At 42.6% G+C, this 20,833-nt stretch overlaps 1 protein-coding gene across 6 annotated transcripts in view; it reads left to right on the top strand.

The window, feature by feature from the left end:
• Positions 1-20,833, top strand: part of LOC133954605 (pleckstrin homology domain-containing family A member 7-like) — a 114,123-nt gene that overhangs the window by 82,024 nt on the left and 11,266 nt on the right. For all 6 annotated transcript variants that reach the window (XM_062389013.1, XM_062389014.1, XM_062389015.1 and 3 more), the window contains 7 exons: positions 4,287-4,387; positions 11,379-11,560; positions 13,147-13,701; positions 13,835-14,390; positions 15,457-15,540; positions 18,336-18,389; positions 19,871-19,936. In XM_062389013.1, coding sequence (XP_062244997.1) covers positions 4,287-4,387; positions 11,379-11,560; positions 13,147-13,701; positions 13,835-14,390; positions 15,457-15,540; positions 18,336-18,389; positions 19,871-19,936 — 1,598 coding nt within the window. The remainder of the gene's footprint in view (positions 1-4,286; positions 4,388-11,378; positions 11,561-13,146; positions 13,702-13,834; positions 14,391-15,456; positions 15,541-18,335; positions 18,390-19,870; positions 19,937-20,833) is intronic.

Raw genomic sequence — 20,833 nt, 5'->3', positions numbered from 1 at the left:
ACTTTGAAGTTGATGTTGCACCAACTCGGTTCCTCTGATCTGTGTGTTCGCTGCTGGTGAAGATGTGTAAACCAGCTCCTTTATCGTTTCACTCACTGTGGGGTTGTGGTGCGTGCGGTTGCCATGGTCACACAGCCAGTTGTGGCTGCAACATGAAAAAGTGGAACCATCACAAACTCCGAAGGCAGCGGGACATAATGTAGCTGTGAGCATAGATCGGTGAGGAAGCGCACGCCAGCTGCGATGTGTCCTCAACAGCTGCACAGATCCGTCCTGACACCCGTACACATCACTGTCAATCCAGCCTGAATGGTGACAACACAAGCGTCCCCATGACAACTGAGCCAACCACACATGTACATGAAAAAGTGTTGCAAGCTCTCAACAAAGCTAGTCAGTGACCCCTTCACAAAATATAGTGCACCCTACCAGCTCATCGTGGGAACTGTTGGGTTCCTCTGTTACTTTAAGATATTAACCTTAAAATGATTCTGGGTGGGCATCAATCGGATCTTGCTCTCAGTGGGTTATAGTTGATACACATGCTCACACACACACAATCCATCGGCATCCCTCTCCATTCGCTGTCTGTGTTTACCTGCCTCCCTGTTCTTTTATATATCCATCGTCCTCACTGGACCTTTTAGGACAAACTCGTCAACCTCCTCACCTCGACAGGAGGATGAAATCGATGCTCTGATTTTTCTTATCTTGTATTTCAAAGGTTTCTGCTCTCAACGGGAGGACTTTCGATCTGTCTTGCAGCACCACTCATGTCATGTTGTTAGACAAACAACCCGATCTCCTCTTGCTATTTTGTTGCCTTCAATGTCTGATGTTTTCTGTTTTCCCTTGAAATTTGGTATTCGAATCAACGTTAATCACAAACTTACTCATTTCATTTTTTTTTAACTAAATCCATTATTTCATTCGTCAGACAACACGCGTAAGGAAAAAATATGAAAATGAGGGTATCAGGAAGAACAGTTGATCCAATTTGAGCAATAAGAGCTGAATGTGTACTGTTGATTGGCTGAAATTGAAGTCGCAGATATTTAATTTGATCAAATTGCCGCATATTCTCCTCAGATGTGAGGATCTGAAAGGGGAATTAGGGTATTTTTTCCCGCCTGGACCCTGTCTTAATAAATGAGCGTGTGTAATCGAATGATAAACTCCTTTGAATTTATCAGATAGATTGTCTCTGCCAGAAGCTGCAAGACAGCGACAATGGCTAGAATGTAATCGTATGGGGCATCTGCAACACACCATGAAATATCATTAAAGTACATTTTTTTCACCAATAAAAGGCTGAAATATTAGTTGGCTGAAAATGGGCATTTACTTACAGTCTGGCCATATTACCCATGTCTCGCTCAACAAGAAGTTACACTCACACCTCTGCAGCAGCTTGTTGTTCCTCCTCTGCTTGCTGCCTGTCTCTCTCCTTGTTGGCTCTTGAATTTGTATGAGCTCTTCGTTCTTTATTCTGGCTTAATGAAAGAGGAACGGCCATTGAAGTCAAATGCTTCATCATAAAAAAAATTTTGTGATCTAGCTTTTGCCCTCAAAGATGACTGCTGTCACTTCGCGGTTGGCAGAGGAGATCTATTGAGCCCCTTACAAGAGTTTAAAGGAGTTTCTCATAAGTGCTAGTGATCTTTGGAAATTTTGAGTTACAGTGCCTTGCATAAGTATTCACCCCCCTTGGACTTTTTCCATTATGTACTGTTACTAACTGGAATTCAACTAGACTTAAATAAACTTTTTCCCGTTTGATCAACAAAACATGCATAGTACTTTGGAGGTGCAAAATAAATTTTATTGTGACACAAACAATAATGAGAACAAAAAAGTTGACATCTGTTGGGTGCATTATTATTCACCCCCTTGTGTCAATACTTGGTAGAACCCCCTTTCGCTGCAATTACAGCTTTAAGTCTTTTGGGGTATGTCTCTACCAGCTTTGCACATCTAGAGATGGAAAGGTTTGTCCATTCTTCTTGGCAAAAAAGATGAAGCTCAGTCAGATTGGATGGAGACCGTCTGTGAACCGCAATCTTCAAGTCTTGCCATAGATTCTCTATTTAGGTCTGGGCTTTGACTGGGCAATTTTAAGACATTAACATTCTTTAATCCAAACCATTCCTTTGTAGCTCTGGCTGTATGTTTAGGGTCATTGTCCTGCTGGAAGATGAACCTCCGCCCCAGTCTCAAGTCTTTTGCAGACTGCATCAGATTTTCTTCAAGGATTTCCCTGTATTTGGCTCCATCCATCTTTCCCTCTATTCTGACCAGTTTCCCTGTACCTGCTGAAGAGAAGCATCCCCACAGCATGATGCTACCACCACCATGTGTCACTGCTGGGATGGTGTGCTCAGGGTTATGGGCAGTGTTGGGTTTTCGCCACACATAGCGTTTTGCATTGAGGCCAAAAAGTTCAATTTTGGTCTCATCTGACCAGAGCACCTTCTTCCACATGTTTGCCGTGTCTCCCACATGGCTTCTGGCAAACTCCAAACAGGATTTTTTATGGATCCCTTTCAACAATGGCTTTCTTCTTGCCACTCTTCCATAAAGGCCAGATTTGTGGAGTAGACGACTAATAGTTGTCCTGTGGACAGATTCTCCCACCTCAGCTGTGGATCTCTGCAACTCCTCCAGAGTAACCATGGGCCTCCTGGTTGCTTCTCTGATTAATTTTCTCCTTGTCCGACTCTTCAGTTTGGGTGGACGGCCTCCTCTTGGTAGGTTTGCGGTTGTGCCATATTCTTTCCATTTTCTTATGATGGATTTTATGGTGCTCAGAGAGATGTTCAAAGCTCTGGATATTTTTTTATAACCTAACCCTGCTTCATATTTCTCCACAACTTTATCCCTGACCTGTTTGGTGAGCTCCTTCGTCTTCATGATGCTGTTTGTTCAGTAATGATCTCCAACAAACTCTGAGTCCGTCAAAGAACAGGTGTATTTATACTGAGATTAAAGTGCAGACAGGTGGACCCTATTTACTAAGTATGTGACTTGTGAAGGCAATTGGTCGCACCAGATCTTTGTTAGGGGTTTCACAGTAAAGGGGGTGAATACATATGCACTCAACACTTTTCAGATTTTTATTTGTAAATAATTGTGAAATCCATGTAATATTTCCCCCCACTCTCAAATGATGCACTACTTTGTGTTGGTCCATTACATAAACTCACGATGAAATAAATTTGTATCTGTGGTTATACCATGACAAAATGTAGAAAAGTCCAAAGGGGGTGAATACTTATGCAAGGCACTGTATGATCTCCATATTTCAAAATTCCTGGATATGGTCTTTTCTTTTGGTTAAGTGGCAGGGTCTTCCATTCTTGTGCTGTTTGGATTTAATCTAACTCCACTTGTCACAGTCTGGTCTGCTCAGTGTGTGTTTGTGTATGTGTGAGTGAGACACACAGAGCTCAGCAGATAGACAGGCCTCAACGTCTCGGCCCACCATTTAGGGAATGTCTCCTCTAAAGGTCCTTGAATTATTTTTAACCATTTGCCCCTTTTATCCACAGTACCGCCTTATCACCTCTTAACCCGAACACACACACAGGCACGGATGCCGCCCAGCCGCACACACATTTTGTCAGACCAGTGGCACATTTTACGATGCAGCTATCACGTCATGCTCACAGAAACACAGAAATGCATGTGCACATTCTAGAGAGCTGCCACAATGTTCAGACGAAAACAAACAGTCAGAAGATCTATTTATATATGGACGCATGATTTAATTAACCTAGGACCAACTGTAATGGCATGTCGCTCCTCCCTTTGTAAAGACCAATTTTAGTTTTAGACCTTGAGCGTGAGGACGTTTGTGGAAAGTGAGAACATTGTTCTTCGGAGGGTTATTTTAGAGTTAAGACGTTAAGGTAAAAGTTGAGGGTCCGTACAAATATGGAAGAACAAATGTTTTTCCAGCTTTTGAAGTGGATGGGACAGCGCAGAGGAATGGTGGCGCCCTGCCAGACAGAGCAGGCAGGCATCAGCTCTGTGGCATTGAGATTCCTGAGTGGTCATTTACTGCCTGGCACAACACGGTGGTGCGAATGACAGCATGTGAGTGTTATGATACTGGTGGCATCCAGTGATGAAATTAGTGGGTGACGAGTGATATTTAACCCTTTACTGCCTTCTTTCCTCCGTATCTCATCTGTTCCTTCTCTCACCTTCCTCACCCTGATAATCAACTCTTTCCCTCCCTTTCCCCCCTCACACCTCCCACCATCTCTCTCTTTCTCTCTCTCCAGACAGCAGAGAGGAATCGGTCTTAGGCAGTATTCCTCTGCCAAGCTATGTCATTTCATCCGTGGGACCCGAGGACCACATCAGTCGCAAGTATGCCTTTAAGGTACGCCTCTTTTTGTTCCACAGTCTTCTCTGTGTTGTCTCATAAAAGTGCTTTCTCTGATGTTATTTCATTGGTTTGGTGTAGTTTTGAATTATATATGTAAAAAAAAAAAAGAACACCAACACAAGGGATGATTCCTACTGAAGCAAATAAATGCAGGACAAATCTAATGTATGGGTTTGAATTTTAAAGGGTTTTTATGATTTTTTTTTTCCAATTGACTTTGCCATAAGTCCATAACCAAGCAAATACATAACATCGTATCTAGAATTTATAATAAGACTATATATTTTAACTTTACGGGATAAAAACAAATTCTGTTAAGGTTAATGTGACTAAAACCTAAATGCGTTGCACTGGATTCTTATACAAGTGAAACTGATGCTTGCCACACATCAGAGATGACCTGATGCGGTTGACATTGATCACTGACGGAATTCCAGCTTGAGGAGACTTGGAAAATATTCTAAATAACTCACTGACAATCTCACAGTTAGGTTTTATTTCCACTTCAGACACACACACACACACACACACACACACACACACACACAGTAATAATGAATACCTCTCCTGCTATTAAAAGCCCTTTTGATGAGAGTGGCTTGTATAATTAATGACGGAGAAGTTCATTAGAAGTAAGATCCATTCCTCTCCAACTAAGACTGGCTCTGCCTTCACCATAGAATGCTACAGTAGCACCTGCTGTATGACGACAAGCAGGTTCCGTGGCATGCTGCCATTTCCCCTAGAGATATAGAGAGGGCCAAGAGCCTGAGACCAGTGGGAAAGTGTTTTGAGGATTGTACATGTTTACACAGGCAACTGGACTTGCTTGTATCCAATTACCTACAATATGTACACATGTACAATTCCTGAAGATACCATGACCTGAATGACTGAATTGGGTACATGGTATATATTTACCCAAGAATGGTTTAAGGCTTGTGTGTTTAACTGGAGTTTCGCACGCTTGTGTCTTGGAGCTTTTTATAACTGGGACTCACTGCAATGACACTAAGCAGGAAAATGTCTTTAGGTCAAAATTATTTGTCCAATTACATATTTGTTTTTGTAATCCTGCTGACCCCAAGGGTATAATTATAACTGTTTCATGATAAGGCTGTCATGGTAAAATCAAAGAGGATATTACATAAAATATAATGAGTTTAAAATGACAGTTAAATCTGATATCCAACTACAATCGTGCTCGGCACACTCCTCAGCACTCACCAGCTGTTGTAGTGATGTATATTACTACTGCTTGTCTGTCAGTGTCTTTATTGAGAAAGACAATATCCTCTGGAATGGCATGAAGCCTTTCCATTCCCCCAGGCGCAGGTCTCTCTGAGTTGAGCCTGAAATGTGTGAAGTTAAGAGGCGGACTTAGTGTGCATACCGCGCACACATGTCCTCAGTCTTTACTGTTGGCCTCAACTACACTCATGCTTTTACACAGACCTTTTTTTGTTTTTTAAGTGAGTCAAGAAGCTCAATTTAACTTTTTTGGCTTTGCCTTAATATGGAAGAAACAATCGAATGCAAATGTTGAATTTTTGGAGTGCACGAGATCCCCTAACTTCTCACTCCTTAAAGGGAATATAAGAAAACTTCATGTGTGAATATTACAATGTATATAAAATTCCCCACCTCCATTTACTCACTTCAAACTGGACAAATCGGTATCGCCCAGTGGACTTGGGGCATAAAGTGGAAGCTGTATTGAATCGTAATCCATTATATGTAATTTGCTTCTAGTTTTTTTTTATGGGATATGATATATTATATTCATATCTTGTGATATGTAAATACACTTTTATTAGGACTTGCTGCTCAGTGACCCCAGAACAGCAAGTCAACAGTTAGTCACCCATGTGGGCCGATGGTGGGTATTAGACTATCCTGACTATCAAACCAAACGACTCCAGAGCCTTCAAATCTCCGAGCTTTGACAGCCTCCCACCCAGTCCCTCCGTCCCCAATTCACCGAATCCTCTCCCCTCTCTTGTTCTCATTGGTTGGCTGCTCGACCGGGACTTCCCTCCCTCGCTGTGAGTGTGTCGTGTCATCCAGTGACAGTCCTCCCATAAATAGGTACTCTACGCTCTCATGTGCTCTCTCTTTAGATGTAAACCTTATATATCCTTGTTGTCTACCGTTGGTGTGGCTTTATTGGGTCCAAACATGACAGAATATACACCTGCCTTGTATATTTCTGTTTGGTTTTTGATGCATGTCCTGACAATAACATGTCATTTTGGCTGATGTGGTTGTGTTGTTTTGTTGTCTTTTTTTCTTTTAGCCCCCTCTTTCTCTCTCTCTCTCCCTCTTTCCATCCTTGTTATCACAATGTGAATCATTGTATTTTTTTGGCCTCTCTGGTTTTTGGGTTTATCCTTTATTTGCCGTGTCCTCCATCTGTCACATCTACTGTAGCATCATGCAGGTTTCTGACGCCGTGGAGAAATACTTTGTTATTCAGAACTCAGAAATGAGGAGCGGATCACTGTGAATATAGCGCATAAAACCCCACGGTCACTCGAATATTGAAGCTTTCTCAAGCAGCTGCTTCTTTAAGGAACTTAGAAGTAGAGACACCTTTAAATTCTAGCTCTAGGGATTTATTTTCTTATATACAGCAAGAATAAAGAAATCTGAAATTATGCTGAATTTTTCTCTAAAGCAGGCAGGATATCAAACTGAAATGTCCGCAAGGTTTTTGTCTTATATCTGTGATTTTCATAGTAAATTTAGTTGCAGGTTTTGGAGAATGTACCTTATCAGGAGCTTTGTGGCGCTCTGGCTGCTGGGGCTTATCTCTATGAGCACAATGACTCTTTAAATAGTGTGTTTGTGTCTGTGTGACAAAGTGTGTGTGTGTGTGCGTGTGTATGTATGCACATGGGTTTGTGTGTGTGTGTGTCAGGGGCTGTTCACAGGAAAAGAGCTTGCACTAGCGAGTACAAGAAGTGAGTCATATTTTTTTAAGTTGTAGAAATAAACTGAAGGGGAGAGAGAACAGAAAAAGGAAGGAAGTGATTAGGGCTGGAAAATAAAAGGCAAATAAAGAGAGGAAGTATTAGGAATAACAAAAAAAGGGGTGGAGGGGAAGAAACCGAAGAGGGCAAGTTGTGGTGAAGGAAAGAAAATTTTGACTTTATTGTGTTTTTTTCCTGAAGAATGATTTTACAATATAGCGGACAAAACAAACAATAATTAGAAACACCCTGAAGACTGCCACCACCTCCCACACATGTAAACACCACAGAGACGAAACAAAGGCTGGCTGTGCATGATTCAGAGCGTAGGTGTGTCGGCCATGCACTCTCAGACCTGAACGACCCTCTCAGCATTCCTGCTAAAAGAGAGGCAGAGACTTCCAGTGTTATTTTAGACCGCTGGTGGTGTGTGTTGCATTTTGTCACCATTGTGTGCTAGTCTGTTTACTCTGATGTAGTTAAAATTGGGTAAATACGAGGCTGGTGATTTGGTGTTGAAATAACAGGGCTTTCAATTGTCTGTGTGGCGCGTTGAAGGTCGCATGAGTGTATTCATGGCTTGATTGCAAAATGAAATCATTTGTCGCTGCAAGTCAGCATGAGAGTAGGATGTGGAATTAGGGTTTCGGGGATTGGTAAAAGATTCTGTGACTCAGATTAGTGACGGAATTCAGTTTATTCAACATATTACCACAGAAATGTGTGTCTATGCCTCTGGACGCTGTGCATGTGCGTGTGTGTGTCAGCGGTGCACATGCAGACCAATATCTCTGCACGTGCCTGAACATCTGACTAGCGGCGCATTTCTCCATCTCTCATCAGGCAGCCTCATTGTGGCTATAAGAGGCCATCTGTCAGAGGGCTGGTGGTGAGCAGGCGTGTTTTGACAGCTGCTTCCTGAGGATGCTGATATTCTTCTCCCCGAGATTTTTAGGGCGTTTTCAGACACGTCCACCATTTGTTTTTTGAGATGAGCTAAATACTTTCCCTGCCTGTTTCCTGTCCTCTGATCTACCTAAACACATCTCCGTGCCCGACAGTGACCGAGCCATGTGCTTAATTTCACATCTGCTCACATCTGTGGGTGTTCCTCTGAGTATAACTGAGGTCAAACATGCAACTACAGTTTAGAAAAATACACTAGTCAATATCTTTCACAGTAAAACAGCAGTGCAACACCAACTTGAAGACCACGCAAACTACCACGCAAACTGATCTAAATGTTTCATGAAGCATCATAATAACACACTTGTTATTTTATTTTAAAGTCCTTTTATTAGGTCTCAGTGGCAGCCATTGATTTGAGATTGTTTCAGCAGCAGGGCTTCCAGAAGGGACGTGGATGTATCAAGCTCTTTGCAGGAGGGATGTTTGATAGTGTGTATGTCTGTACCTGTGCTGGTTTGTAGTAACAGGGATAGAAACGTCTGTGATTTAGTTAAACTTGTTCAGTGTGCAAACTAAACGACATAAGTGGATGTGGTGTGTTTCTTATTATCATCTCACTGCAGACAAGAAGCCAAATCGCTGGGGTGTCACACTCATTTTATCACATCATAAACCAAATTAATAAATCACAGAGAAATTAGCGCATTGCGGCCGCAGCGGATCTCCAATGCAATACTCCACACACACACTTGCACACTTATTATCCTGCATTCATTATTCAGTGAATGAATTAGGGTAGAGATGATTTTCTGTTTAATTACTATTCATTTGCATGCATCTGTTGTTGAGTTGGCTCTCTCGTACGTCTCCTGCAGCCACTGGAACACTGACAGAAAGAAGGAGGGAAGAAAAGGGGAAAGTAGGGCATTTCAAAAGTGGTGCTGTGCTCAGTGGAGAGCTTTAAAAAGGGCCTCTAACAACCTTACTTCTACAGCAAGGGCATCTTTATCAAGGATAGAAAACAGCATTTAGTGACAAACTCATCCCTGAATTTCTTACATTGATGTTGTGTTGTCTTATCCCTGTGCCTAGCAAGCCATAATATAATTGCACTGGCATCAGGTAATATATATGATTTTTGCACAGCTAATTGATATGTATTTTCTGAGTATATGAATTATCAAACAGTAAATATGTTGGACCTTGAGGAAGAAATATTTAACACAAGAATTCTCTACTGATAGTGGTCTCTGTAGACCAAAATGCACTGCAGGCAGAATCTTGTTGATTTTGGAGAACGGCTCTCATTCTATTTCAGCATTAAAAAAATAAACAATTATGAGCAGTGTGTGTGTAATTACGTTATCACTGGTATTGCTCTCTACCTACACAAACTAAATACATTTTTAACTCGGTCTCATGGACTTTGGCTAACGTATGAAATCATTTTCAGAGAAAACGGACGCTGCAAAAAGTAATTGTGTGAAATGGCCACCACCATCACCAGCTCTAGTCACTATCTTGAAGGTTTGGTGCTTGGCAGGTCAAGTACTCTAGGTTTATCTCAATTCATTTGTTGATAACAGCGGCCTGACTGGAAACTTATGAGTGTTTGCTGGTCGGGAAACCAAAACAACTCAGTCGAGTGCACATCTCCGTCAGGGCCCCACAGTCCCTTTAAATTCAAGTAGCATCAAATTGAACACATTCACATCAATCAGTTTTCTAAATGTGCCAGATTTTTTTTATAATAATTAATGAAGACCCATTAACAATATCCTTAGAAATCAATAAACCTCTTGTAATGTTAAAGAAGACGGATACAAATTCCTGTATGCACCAACATTTTATGGATTCTCTCGTTCTTCCACCAAGTTCATGGGAAACCATTACAGTCATTTTTGTCCTATCTTGTTGGCCCATCAAACAAACCAACCAAATAACAAATTGACAGCAGTAAAAACAAACAACCTCCTTCTTGGAGTTTCTAAAACCCTGTAGAATTTAGTCGAATACAATTTTTCTAAATTGTCTATGAGAGCAACCTCTTAAAATTAAACCACATTATTTTATCAATTTTGAAAATCAACATATTGATCTGTGCCGTCTCAAGGTTAGAATTACCTGAAAACAGATAAGTGAGGTCTCACAGTGGATTTCAGACTTCGTTTAAAAATAGAAATTTGATTTAAAAAAAAACATCCAATAATATTGATGCAGATGCTGCCGTTAAACATCATCCTTAAAGACCTGATAACACAAATTGTACTTCAGGTCCACGGATTACATCATTATAAACCTCTAGTATTATGGAGCATGCATCTCGCTCTGCAACATCACACATTTCCAGTGTGGTACAGTGTGGTTTTTATATTCTGCTCACTGAGTTTTTAAATCCTTTCCCATGATGAATTGGAGCAGATGTGCTCTCGGCTGTCACACCCTGACAACAACAGCGTGTTAGATCACCGAGCTAATAGCCTTCCTACTGCGCATACAAAGAAATATCCATCCTAAGTTTGAATATGCCTGTCACGGTCTCGCCCGGTAAATCACAGAGCACAATTACGTTGTCAGGGTGTGGGAGCTAATCAGCCTTGTACTTCACATTGCCTCCACACCATTGTAATTCATGTTTGTACATTACTTTGTGAGACATATTGTAAAGGAAGTATAGCGAGCATAAGTTAAAGTCTATCTGTCGATGCTCGTTAACGGCCCATGTATATGTCCTCAGTTGGTTTCTAGCTGTACATGCAGGACACTTGGGGTTGGGCGTTCTTTTTTTTTCCTGGCATTCATATTTTCTATTCTCCATTGTACCAAAGTATCTTTGCTGTCATTGGTCCAGCGTTGTGGCTTTGTTGGTCGTAAGTGGCTGGCATTTCTTTGTCTCTGTATTTCTATTGTGTGGTTTTCTTCACTGGCTCTTTCTGTGTTGGTGGATGCTCATGTGGCCCTTGATGTTCCTCTCGTCGGATGGCATGGCATCTCCCTGTCTCTTTGAACCAAGCTGGAGCTTGTCTAACGCAGCGGCCTCTCAGCTGAGTTCTCGGCCTTGCTCCGACCCTGACCCTGACCCCGCCTTTTCTCTCTTCCCGTAGGCTAGCCACACTGGTATGCGCTCGTACATTTACAAGCAGAGCTCTGTGATTGGCTCACAGGCGGAGCACACTGGGATGCGGACGTATTACTTCAGCGCTGACACCCAGGAGGACATGAACACCTGGCTGAGGGCCATGAACCAGGCGGCAGTGATGCAGAACCACAGCGATGCATTCATCAGGTGGGGCAACATGCGCATGCACACACAAACACACACACACACACACACACACACACACACACACACACACACAGACACACACCTTAACTGAACACACACCTTACAAGCGTTAATCCTTCCCAAAATCTCTCCACGTTTTTCTCTCAGTACATTTTTGATATTATTGTAGTGCTGTGGGGATTTTGGTTCTACATTTCCCTGAGATCACCTGGTAATCAAAAAAATTACACGTGTAATGTGTAATTTTCTCCTAAATAAACATTGACATGATTTATTGATCAAGTTTTTACTCATGTCATGGTTATTTTCGTTCATTTTTATAGATCAGTTTGGAGACTAAATATTTTTCATTATCTGCACTTAAATCCTTTTTCACCCATAATTTACAATCCATAAAAAAGCAAATATGCCAAGCATATGATAGAAGCAGTTGTTATATCCTATAAGCATGCCTCCAGGAAAGTGTTGCCATATGTCTCTATATGACGCTGGTTTGTTGGAAAACTTCCCACTGCTGTTTGTTTAATCACTGTCGGCCCTGATGTTACAGCATATGAGTGAAGTGCATTTGCTTATGTGCGTTCTTTCAAAGAGCTATATTCAAATGTTGTGAAATGCTGTTTTCAGACGAGCAGTGGCTTCCTCAATGTATAATTCATGTGTTGACGAGGGGAGGTGGCACAGATCAAATACGTCCCATCATTTGCCGGCAGCGTCAGACAAAAACAGCATCTTGCACCACCTCGTTTTCACTGTTTGAAAATGCCTCAAGACTACACAGCTGTTAGTGAGTGACAGGCGGAAGACAGTAACCAGATGGATTTTTTTTCAGTTTTAGGCATTTTCTTGTTAGAAGAAACTAAACCGGTAATATCAGTGTTGCACTCCTCTTTGAAGAGTTGCGTTACTTTGACAATACGTGAATGTGCCTTTAATACATTATCTGGCAACACAATACTTCAAATATGAAATGTTCTGTCTTGCATGCTCCATTTACCAGTGTCTAACATGGACAGACCTTTCACCATCGTGCTAATATACATATATATTGACTATCTTCACACACCAGCCGCTGGCAGGTAGTATCCTGTCACCTGAGGATGTTGAGTTCATTCTTTAAAACGAAAATGTCAGCGTGTGCCTCATTGATTATTATTTCTCAAAGCCAAGCGCTTCTTGTCAATGGGAATTTCGGTAACGCTTTTCATGAGTATTTGCTTGTCATCTGCCCTGCTTTAAGATGCCCTGTGAGATTTGTCTGTTGCCTTAAAGCTGCTAATGGGGCTAAAAGTTTCTCTTTCATGTAAGAGTCATCTAGTTCTAGTTTCAGTTAAAATTCAGTTCAGCACCACAGAACAAAGACTAAGACCCCTGAAATGGTGGAACACATGGGATATAAGGGAGGTGATCAAATGAAACAGAATTGGTGCTTATTAAAAAAATGCCCTTTTGAGAAGTTGGAGCTGTTAGTGTAACTGCTGCAGGATTCTAACTCGTACAATGTTAAAGGGAGAGTTACAAAAGGTGTCAAAGTGTAAAAGGTCTGTATACCTCCAGGCTTTTCATGTTATCTCTGCTCTCCGCAGACCATCTGACAAGTTAGAGAAGTTGAACATTTTGCCGCGGCAGGCTGTTCCGCAGACGAACCACGTAAACCACCACAGGACCAAGGCTTCAGAAACCGACACCCACCAACCAATCATCCACGAAGTCCTCCTGGAGCCAATGTACCGCGAAGCAGAGGAGTTCTGCAGCTTCCACAAAGACTCTCCTGCCACCCCTGTGCTGGAGAACCCCATAGGAAGCACTGGCCTGGAAATGGACACGCACACCTCCCTCCCCTCAAACCTCACACCCACCGCCCTCTTGCAGCAGGACCCTGTGTCGGCCTCAGCACCCGTGTCCAGGGTGCCATCACGAGCGCCATCACGAGCCGCCTCAACGCTACCATCCAGCATCTGCACAAGGAATGGCCTCGTGCAAACACCCAGTCCCATTCTGGAGCCCAACGGGATTGCAGCAGGGACATACCAGAGGGCCCCGTCGGTGCCCCCTGCTGACGCACACCAACATGTGCAGAGGAGAAACACACTGGAGCAAGTGGAGCAGTGGGTCAAAGTGCAGAAGGCGGAGCAAAAAGGGTGGGTAACTGTCAAGTACTGTTTGTGAAATGATTCTCTAGAAAAGATTTATTAAAAATAAAAATAATTATTGTCATCCTATTATGTGTGCGTGTTTGTCCTCCTAATGTGTCCTTCTGTTGCTATTTAACAGGCCCCCCTCCAGAGAGAACACCCTCCCACGTCGCACACCACCAACCCAGCACAAGTTCACCTCTCTGGACACATATCAAACTCTGCCGAAGACCCCTCGGCAGAGTCCCACACCCGCCCGACTCGGCGAGTACAAGTACGCCCAGGACCGGCTGAGCCACTTCCGCCTCACCCCGGAGCAGTGCGTCCCAGGGTCCAACACCGTCTGGCAGCTGTATGAGTGGCAGCAGCGTCACCAGTTCCGTCACGGCAGCCCTACGGCGCCTATCTATACCCCAGCCCCGGACTATCCCTTCGGTCCCCGCCCCCCCTCCACCGTGCCTCCCACCTCTTCACTCCCCAGGTCCGAGGGCCATCCTCGCTGTGTGTCCGTACCACCTTCATCTGCAGACATCCCCCCGCCGGGGCCCCCACCAGGTACCAGCCGAACCCTGTCACCCACACGGAGGCCGCATACGCCAGCTGATCGGGTGACAGTCAGACCTGTGGGTGAGAGGTCAGTGTTGGACATCCCCTTCACCGTCTCCCCCCGGAGGAGCAAATCTCAGCTGTTCAAGGTAACGTTATGTCTCACAGCAGCACAACCAAAATCCATGTTTTATACAAACAACACAAGGTTCAACTTACTGAGATAAAACACACATGCTGTAATGTTGTGTTAGTAAACAACACACGGGTTTGGTGTTACTACACAGGAATTATCTTTGCTCCGTCACACCAAAAGAACAAGACCGAATCAAAAAGTATATTATTGACAATAAAGTGCCATTCTCTCTGCACACAGAGACATTGTTCAAACAAAGTTTTAATTTTGCTTAATCATTCAGTTCTTAATCAAGGAATGAGAGGAAATTTTAATGTGAGCAGGTGTTTTTGTAACTGGTTTTTAGCTCACTCTCTTATCTGTGGTGTACGTCCAAAAGTCTGACTCTACATCATATATTTAATCAAGTACTAATACAAGAAAGATTAAAAGATATTGTTGATTAGACATATCATATGCATAAGTCAATTCCTTTTTGCATTCTACTGCATGGATCGTGTGACATAAATCCCATCTGTTTGTGCGCTTCAAAAGATTAGACAATGAAACTTTTTTTTTTTCTTTTGTCAAGTGCAACAATATCAAATAGAAACGTTTTTCAACCAGAACAATGTCAGTCATTGTGACAGTGCGGGTTGGATGCTGGAATTGTGCTCCACTGATCAGAATAATTGTTTTGGTGCCTCGGGTACAATTATATACAAATCCTCGAGGCATCATGTCTGTTAAGTTACCTCGACTGTATCAGGCAAAAAGAGAAATATTTATATCACAAATACATTCTAAACATACGTGTATTTGTTTGCAAAAGGATGCAAACTAGCAACCCCATTAGTAGTTGCATAGCTGCAAACTAGCAACCACATTAGTAGCTGCATATCTTCTTCTTATTAAAGTGAATGAGAAAACACATCAATATGGAAGTTGTTTTTGCAAAATGTGCCATGTGAGAACAAGAATAAAGTGTGTGTGTGTGTGTGTGTGTGTGTGTGTGTGTGTGTGTGTGTGTGTGTGTGTGTGTGTGTGTGTGTGTGTGTGTGTGTGTGTGTGTGTGTGTGTGTGTGTGTGTGTGTTGTCAGGCTTCTACTATCGAGAGACGGTCAATGCCTGCCTCTGGCTACATCACACACACAGTTAGTGCACCAAGCCTTCATGGCAAAACGGTATGTTTTACTCATCTATACATAAAACATCCATGTTTAGTGCAACTGTTGGCATTTAAACAAACTTTTCAGTAGATATATAGTTATTTCATTATTGTTGATTATTTATTACTTTGCTCTACAGGTATACTTTTGTCAGTATCTGTAAATTGAAGCATAAACCTTAACGTCTAAAGAGACTTGGGATTTAAAGGTGTTGTGTGTGAACTGAGGAAATCCCATGTGCATTATATCTCTGCTATGAGTAACATGTAATCTGATTCTGACCAAGCATATGCGAGTTGGCTGCAGTTGAACTTGTGGGAGAAGTGCTTCTTACGACTTTGTAGTTTCTATGTCCCTCCCTTTTGTTTCCTACTCCATTAATCCTCCTTAATTTAGCTCTGCTTGTTTGAATTAGTCACAGTACAGTCGGACTGCTAGCACTGTGTAAGGAAGTTTCACTGAAGCGTGGTGTGGTCAGTATTCCGATTTGCCAGATTGAATATCTTGTGGTGCCTGACAGCCCGAGGAGCTCACTCTCCTCCTCATTCAGCTGCGCCGGCATCAGGCCAAGATGGCCTCCGCACGCCAGCACACACTAACCCAGCTCCAGCGGCTCAACGGTCCCACAGATCCCTTCCACCACAATCACCTCCTCGCCACTACCACCACTAGCAGCAGCCCCCTCCTCAGCTCTGGCCCCTCTCCTGTGTCCCAGCTTGGACATGTGGGCCTCTCAGCCATCCTAGGCCCTTGCAACACTAAGGTGGGGGCCCCCACGGCACGCCTGCCTGCCTTCCCCTCATGTTACCAGGAGCTGGGAGATGTTGCCATTAAACATACTGCCAGACTGCATTGCAACTAAATTATTTCCAACTTACAACTCATACAAATTCCTTTAAACTAATAGACTTTCAACATATTCCTGTTGAGAAATGTCATATTTTGCTGTTCTATTCATGGCTCTTTGTATGGGTCTGTATGTCTGTCCTTCTGTCGTCCCGTCTTCCCAACGCTGGTCCAGAGTGAACTGTTTTATCAATGGCTCTCCATGAGTGACTAGAATAGCAGTTAGTAGAAAACAGAAGGACTAAAAGTCTTGTCATGAAACCACATTTTAATTCAGTAGATCAATATTTTTTTATGATCTGCACCAAAGTACGCAAATTTATAAATATTAGTGCCCTAAATGTTTTCATCAAGATCCATGCATTTACTCTCTGAGAAATCGACTCAACCAATCTCACAATGTTTAAGATAAATTCCCAGATCTGCCCCCTGATACAGATCTGCACCAAAATGTAATGGGTTCTTCTCAGACCAATACCAAGTGACGCCTGTTTCTGTCTTTTTCATCTGAAAAACCCTGTAGCCTTTCTTCTAGTCTTTTAGTTGTAGTCTCTCGCACAGGGTGTTCAATTATTTGTCTGTTCCCTGATCCAGATCTAAGATTTAACGAAACCAAAACATAAGCCCCTTGGTGGAGAGACTTTTCTCATAAGGATACTTTCTCCGTTTTGGACGTGGATTTCCAGAATATAATAACAAATAGTATGTCAACTCTTTTCAATGAAAACCGATTCTTTCACTGGTACTCTTCATCACGATGCCCTGCTTATTCTGCACCTGCAGTCGTCTCTCGGAGCCGGATGATTAAGATAACAAATTATGAAGAGAGCAAAATCCATACACAGAACACAAACAGCAGTTTTTGCAGCCTAATACCAAATGAAAATATATTCTTACCTTTAAATCCAAATTTCCCGGAGATACCTGTCATTATCAAAAAAACACGTTGTGTAGACTTGAAGAAAATTATGACCCAATCTCCCCATTGACTCTCATCATCACACATGGATCTGACCAAGAAGCACCAAAAATGAAAAGCACAACTGTTGATAGCAACACATCGACTGCGGACGTTCTCACTTTGGTCTAATTTTTCTGAAGTCATGCTATGATCATATAAAAGTAAAGTACAAATTCCCATTATGCAGACTTACTGACCAAAGGTTTCATATTAACTGACATCTGCTTCATCCACATTCACTCTCACTCTAAAACCAGACCTGGAACTCCCGGTTGATCCTGTACGTCTGTCACTGTAAATACATGTGAAATAGGGCTGTAAAATCAAACCTTTAATAATAAAAAAAACAACAGACACAAAAGTTGCTGCATCAACACCTGGTCACAGTATATGAGTGGCAACCTCTCACCAAAAGCTCCCGTGCTTTAGACGTGTGACGTTGGGCATGGTTAGCGCTGGCCTGGCTGCCGCTATAGAACCATCCACTTATTTTCCATGTGCTGTCTTTGGCTGGTCAGTTTCCTTATTACGCTTCTAGTGACACTGTCCATAGCATGTTGCACTGCTAACTTTTAAACATGCACAAAGCCATCCCATGCTTTGGCTGTCTGTGGATGTCAGTCTTCTGATTGGTTAATCCCTCATTTTGGGCCGTACTTGGTTTTGTGTTCTTTTCCATTGAGTGATGTGAGCTGTGAAGCTTCAGGATCTGCTGCTTCTAACCAATCTGGTTTGTGTTGGTGTTTTTGCTTGTTGCAGTAGGAGCCCCCTAAGCATCGCTGAGCACAATATAAATGCCTGTTTTCACTGTAATTGTGAGTGTTGTGATGCATGTTAGAGCAGGCATGTGTCAGCAGTGATGTGTATCATGCTGGATACGCAGATATGTCAACATCCAGGGGACAACATTTTCAGAGAGGTGTCGGTGAATTCAACTCAGATGTGTGTTATTTAATTCCGGTTGACTTAAGAAAATCTGCCTTACCACCTGTCTCCCCTTCAGACTGATGACACCTACATGCAGCTGAAGAAGGACTTGGAGTATCTGGATCTAAAGGTGAGATGTGGACATGGACAGAGTTTATGCCCTGATCCCTCTTAGTCGTTTTAAAAAGTTTAACTTCTGCTGTGCCTTTTTCTGATTTGAAATGTCTCCAGCTCGCACTAACTCACTCCCTGTTTTCTTACTGACAATCATTTGACCCAACACCTTAGTGTGTTACAGCTACAAACAGAGGTGTTCAGGCGTGTGCGGGACAAAATATCCCCAAGATCTTGCAGTGATCTTCTTACTCTTTGGAGGTTTTAGAAACATCTCACAAAAGCAGCAGCCATCTTGTGACTGCAGCACTATGTCTGTGATTTTTTTTTTAACTCCCAGATCAGAGCTCTAGAGCCCCTGATCCTCGCAGTTCACAGTTTACTACTGCACTGCACTGCTGGGCCACTCAGGCCTCTAATGAACGTAAGCTCTCTGTGTATGTATGTGGGTGTGTGTCTATGCAGAATGTGTACTGCAACTAAAGTGTAACGATGTATCGCAGTGTGTCAGTGAATGTGTGTGTGGGTGTGCCCTTGTGCATGTCTCTCCAGTGTTGAGAGTAGGGACGCACGGGTGGAGTCTGTATGTGAGTGTGTGTGCTTGCATTTGTAGAGAGTCTATGTTCTAGAAGGTCCATCCCATCGCTTACAGCACCACATTCACCTTCACACGACCTTCGACCTGTCCACCCCCTCCCTCTCATGTGGCAATGTTGGCGATGCTGTTGCGTAGCCGGCATGGGATGGCTCGGCAGTGCATGTGTTGTGGCTGTGGCCCGGTGGTTGTAAAGCCAGCTGCTTCTGCCATCGCCTCTGAAACACTGGACCTCCTTGACAATAACACAGGGCTCTACTGTGTTACGCTTTTTAAAAACCTTTTCCAAAAGGGAGCTCACATACTCCTAAAATGGAAAATTTCCAAGCACAAGAAAGAGCTGCTATGAGTGAAATGTAATGATGTAACACTGTGGAATTTGCACTTTATTTCAAACTAGTGAGTGTTTCAGGAGGATATTCGAGCATTGTAGAACCCTGATAGTAAACTCAAAGTGAGCACCTGAACACAGGCCGTCCATTGTGTGTTCCTGAAACAAATACTCCAATCAACCACAGCATTTAAATCAGTTTTAATGTTGTGGCTGATAGCTTTATTTTTCCATTCAGAAAAAAGACTGCAACGTTTTTGAATGGAGGGCACATTGTGCATAAATGTGTAGATGGAAACATGCTTTTGTGCAGGGCTTCAAAGTGTCCATAGCCATTGTGTTCTTCATGGCAAGAGCTGATTTTGTGTGCCAAAACTCACTCATGTTGTCATGTGCACGAGGCCAAGAGAACTTGTCACTTCTAGTCTGTGTCAGCCTCAGCCTCGTACTAGTATCTAGCTGGTCTCTGTGCTCTGTACTTCCTCTGTTCCAGCACGAGTGTATCATGGAGTCTGACACTTGGTTTTAGTCTGTAACTGACAGCTGGACATGTTTCCTTTTTGATTCATAGGTCGCTGGAAGTCAGACACTGAAGGAGTCAGGGAAACCTGTCATGGTTGCAGAAAGTGACGTGGATGTAAGTACAAGCTTTACAACCTTTTACAGAGTTAGTGTTATTAACTTAAAACCAGCTCTAATTTTCACAATGTCCAAGAAGTTCTAATTTAGTGCCAGTTAGTTTGTGAGAACTTCTCTTGACCATTTCAAATCAACACTATTTAACGTTCACTGAGCAACAGAGCCCTCTGCAGCAGAACATGGCGATTAATTCTGTTGGGCTCCAAGACCCAACGATTAAGTGGTTTTCATGCGCGGACAAAACAAAGTCTACCAGTCTGTGTTATCAGAGCTCCGACTGCATAGTCCCAGTCACTGAGGCTTTCAACCTTCCTCTATAATTCTAACAGTCGTTCCAATCAGTGAACTGAAGCACATTGAATGGTGTATATTACCCACAATCCCCGGCTTCCTAACCAGAACAAATAAACCTAACTTTGTTAGAGTTCTGATATTTTAAACATTTCTGAACTTAATATCAGCGATAAATGCTGTTTTTTAAAAACTTCCATGTCTTTTTAACTTATGTACAGTTCAGCTTAGCTTTTGAACTTGCTAGACCTGATTGTAGTCATTCAAGATGCGACTATCAGTTACTGGGAACAGACCAGTTGTTCTAGGGGAGGAGTGGGAATGAAAGAGGAATCATTCTCCCAATAAGAAGTCAGTGAACCATCAAACTCATTTTAAGGTTTAAAGTTTCACAGTGTCTTTTTAACATCTACGATTTTGTTAAAACTGAGAGGGAGGACAATTTCTGCTGTTTAATTTTTTTGCTACTTTCTAATACTGCACTTGTTTGTTTTGTTCAGCCTGGTTCTGATACACGCTCTGAGCTCTTTCTTGGGACAAGCGAACACAAAACTCTGGTTTTGTTAGTGGAGCAGTAAAGACTGCTACGGGTCAGATGGGGAAA

The sequence above is a fragment of the Platichthys flesus genome, chromosome 6 (assembly GCF_949316205.1).
Source record: "Platichthys flesus chromosome 6, fPlaFle2.1, whole genome shotgun sequence".
In the NCBI taxonomy this organism is placed as follows: Eukaryota; Metazoa; Chordata; class Actinopteri; order Pleuronectiformes; family Pleuronectidae; genus Platichthys; species Platichthys flesus.
This window is presented reverse-complemented; position numbering and strand designations above follow the sequence as displayed.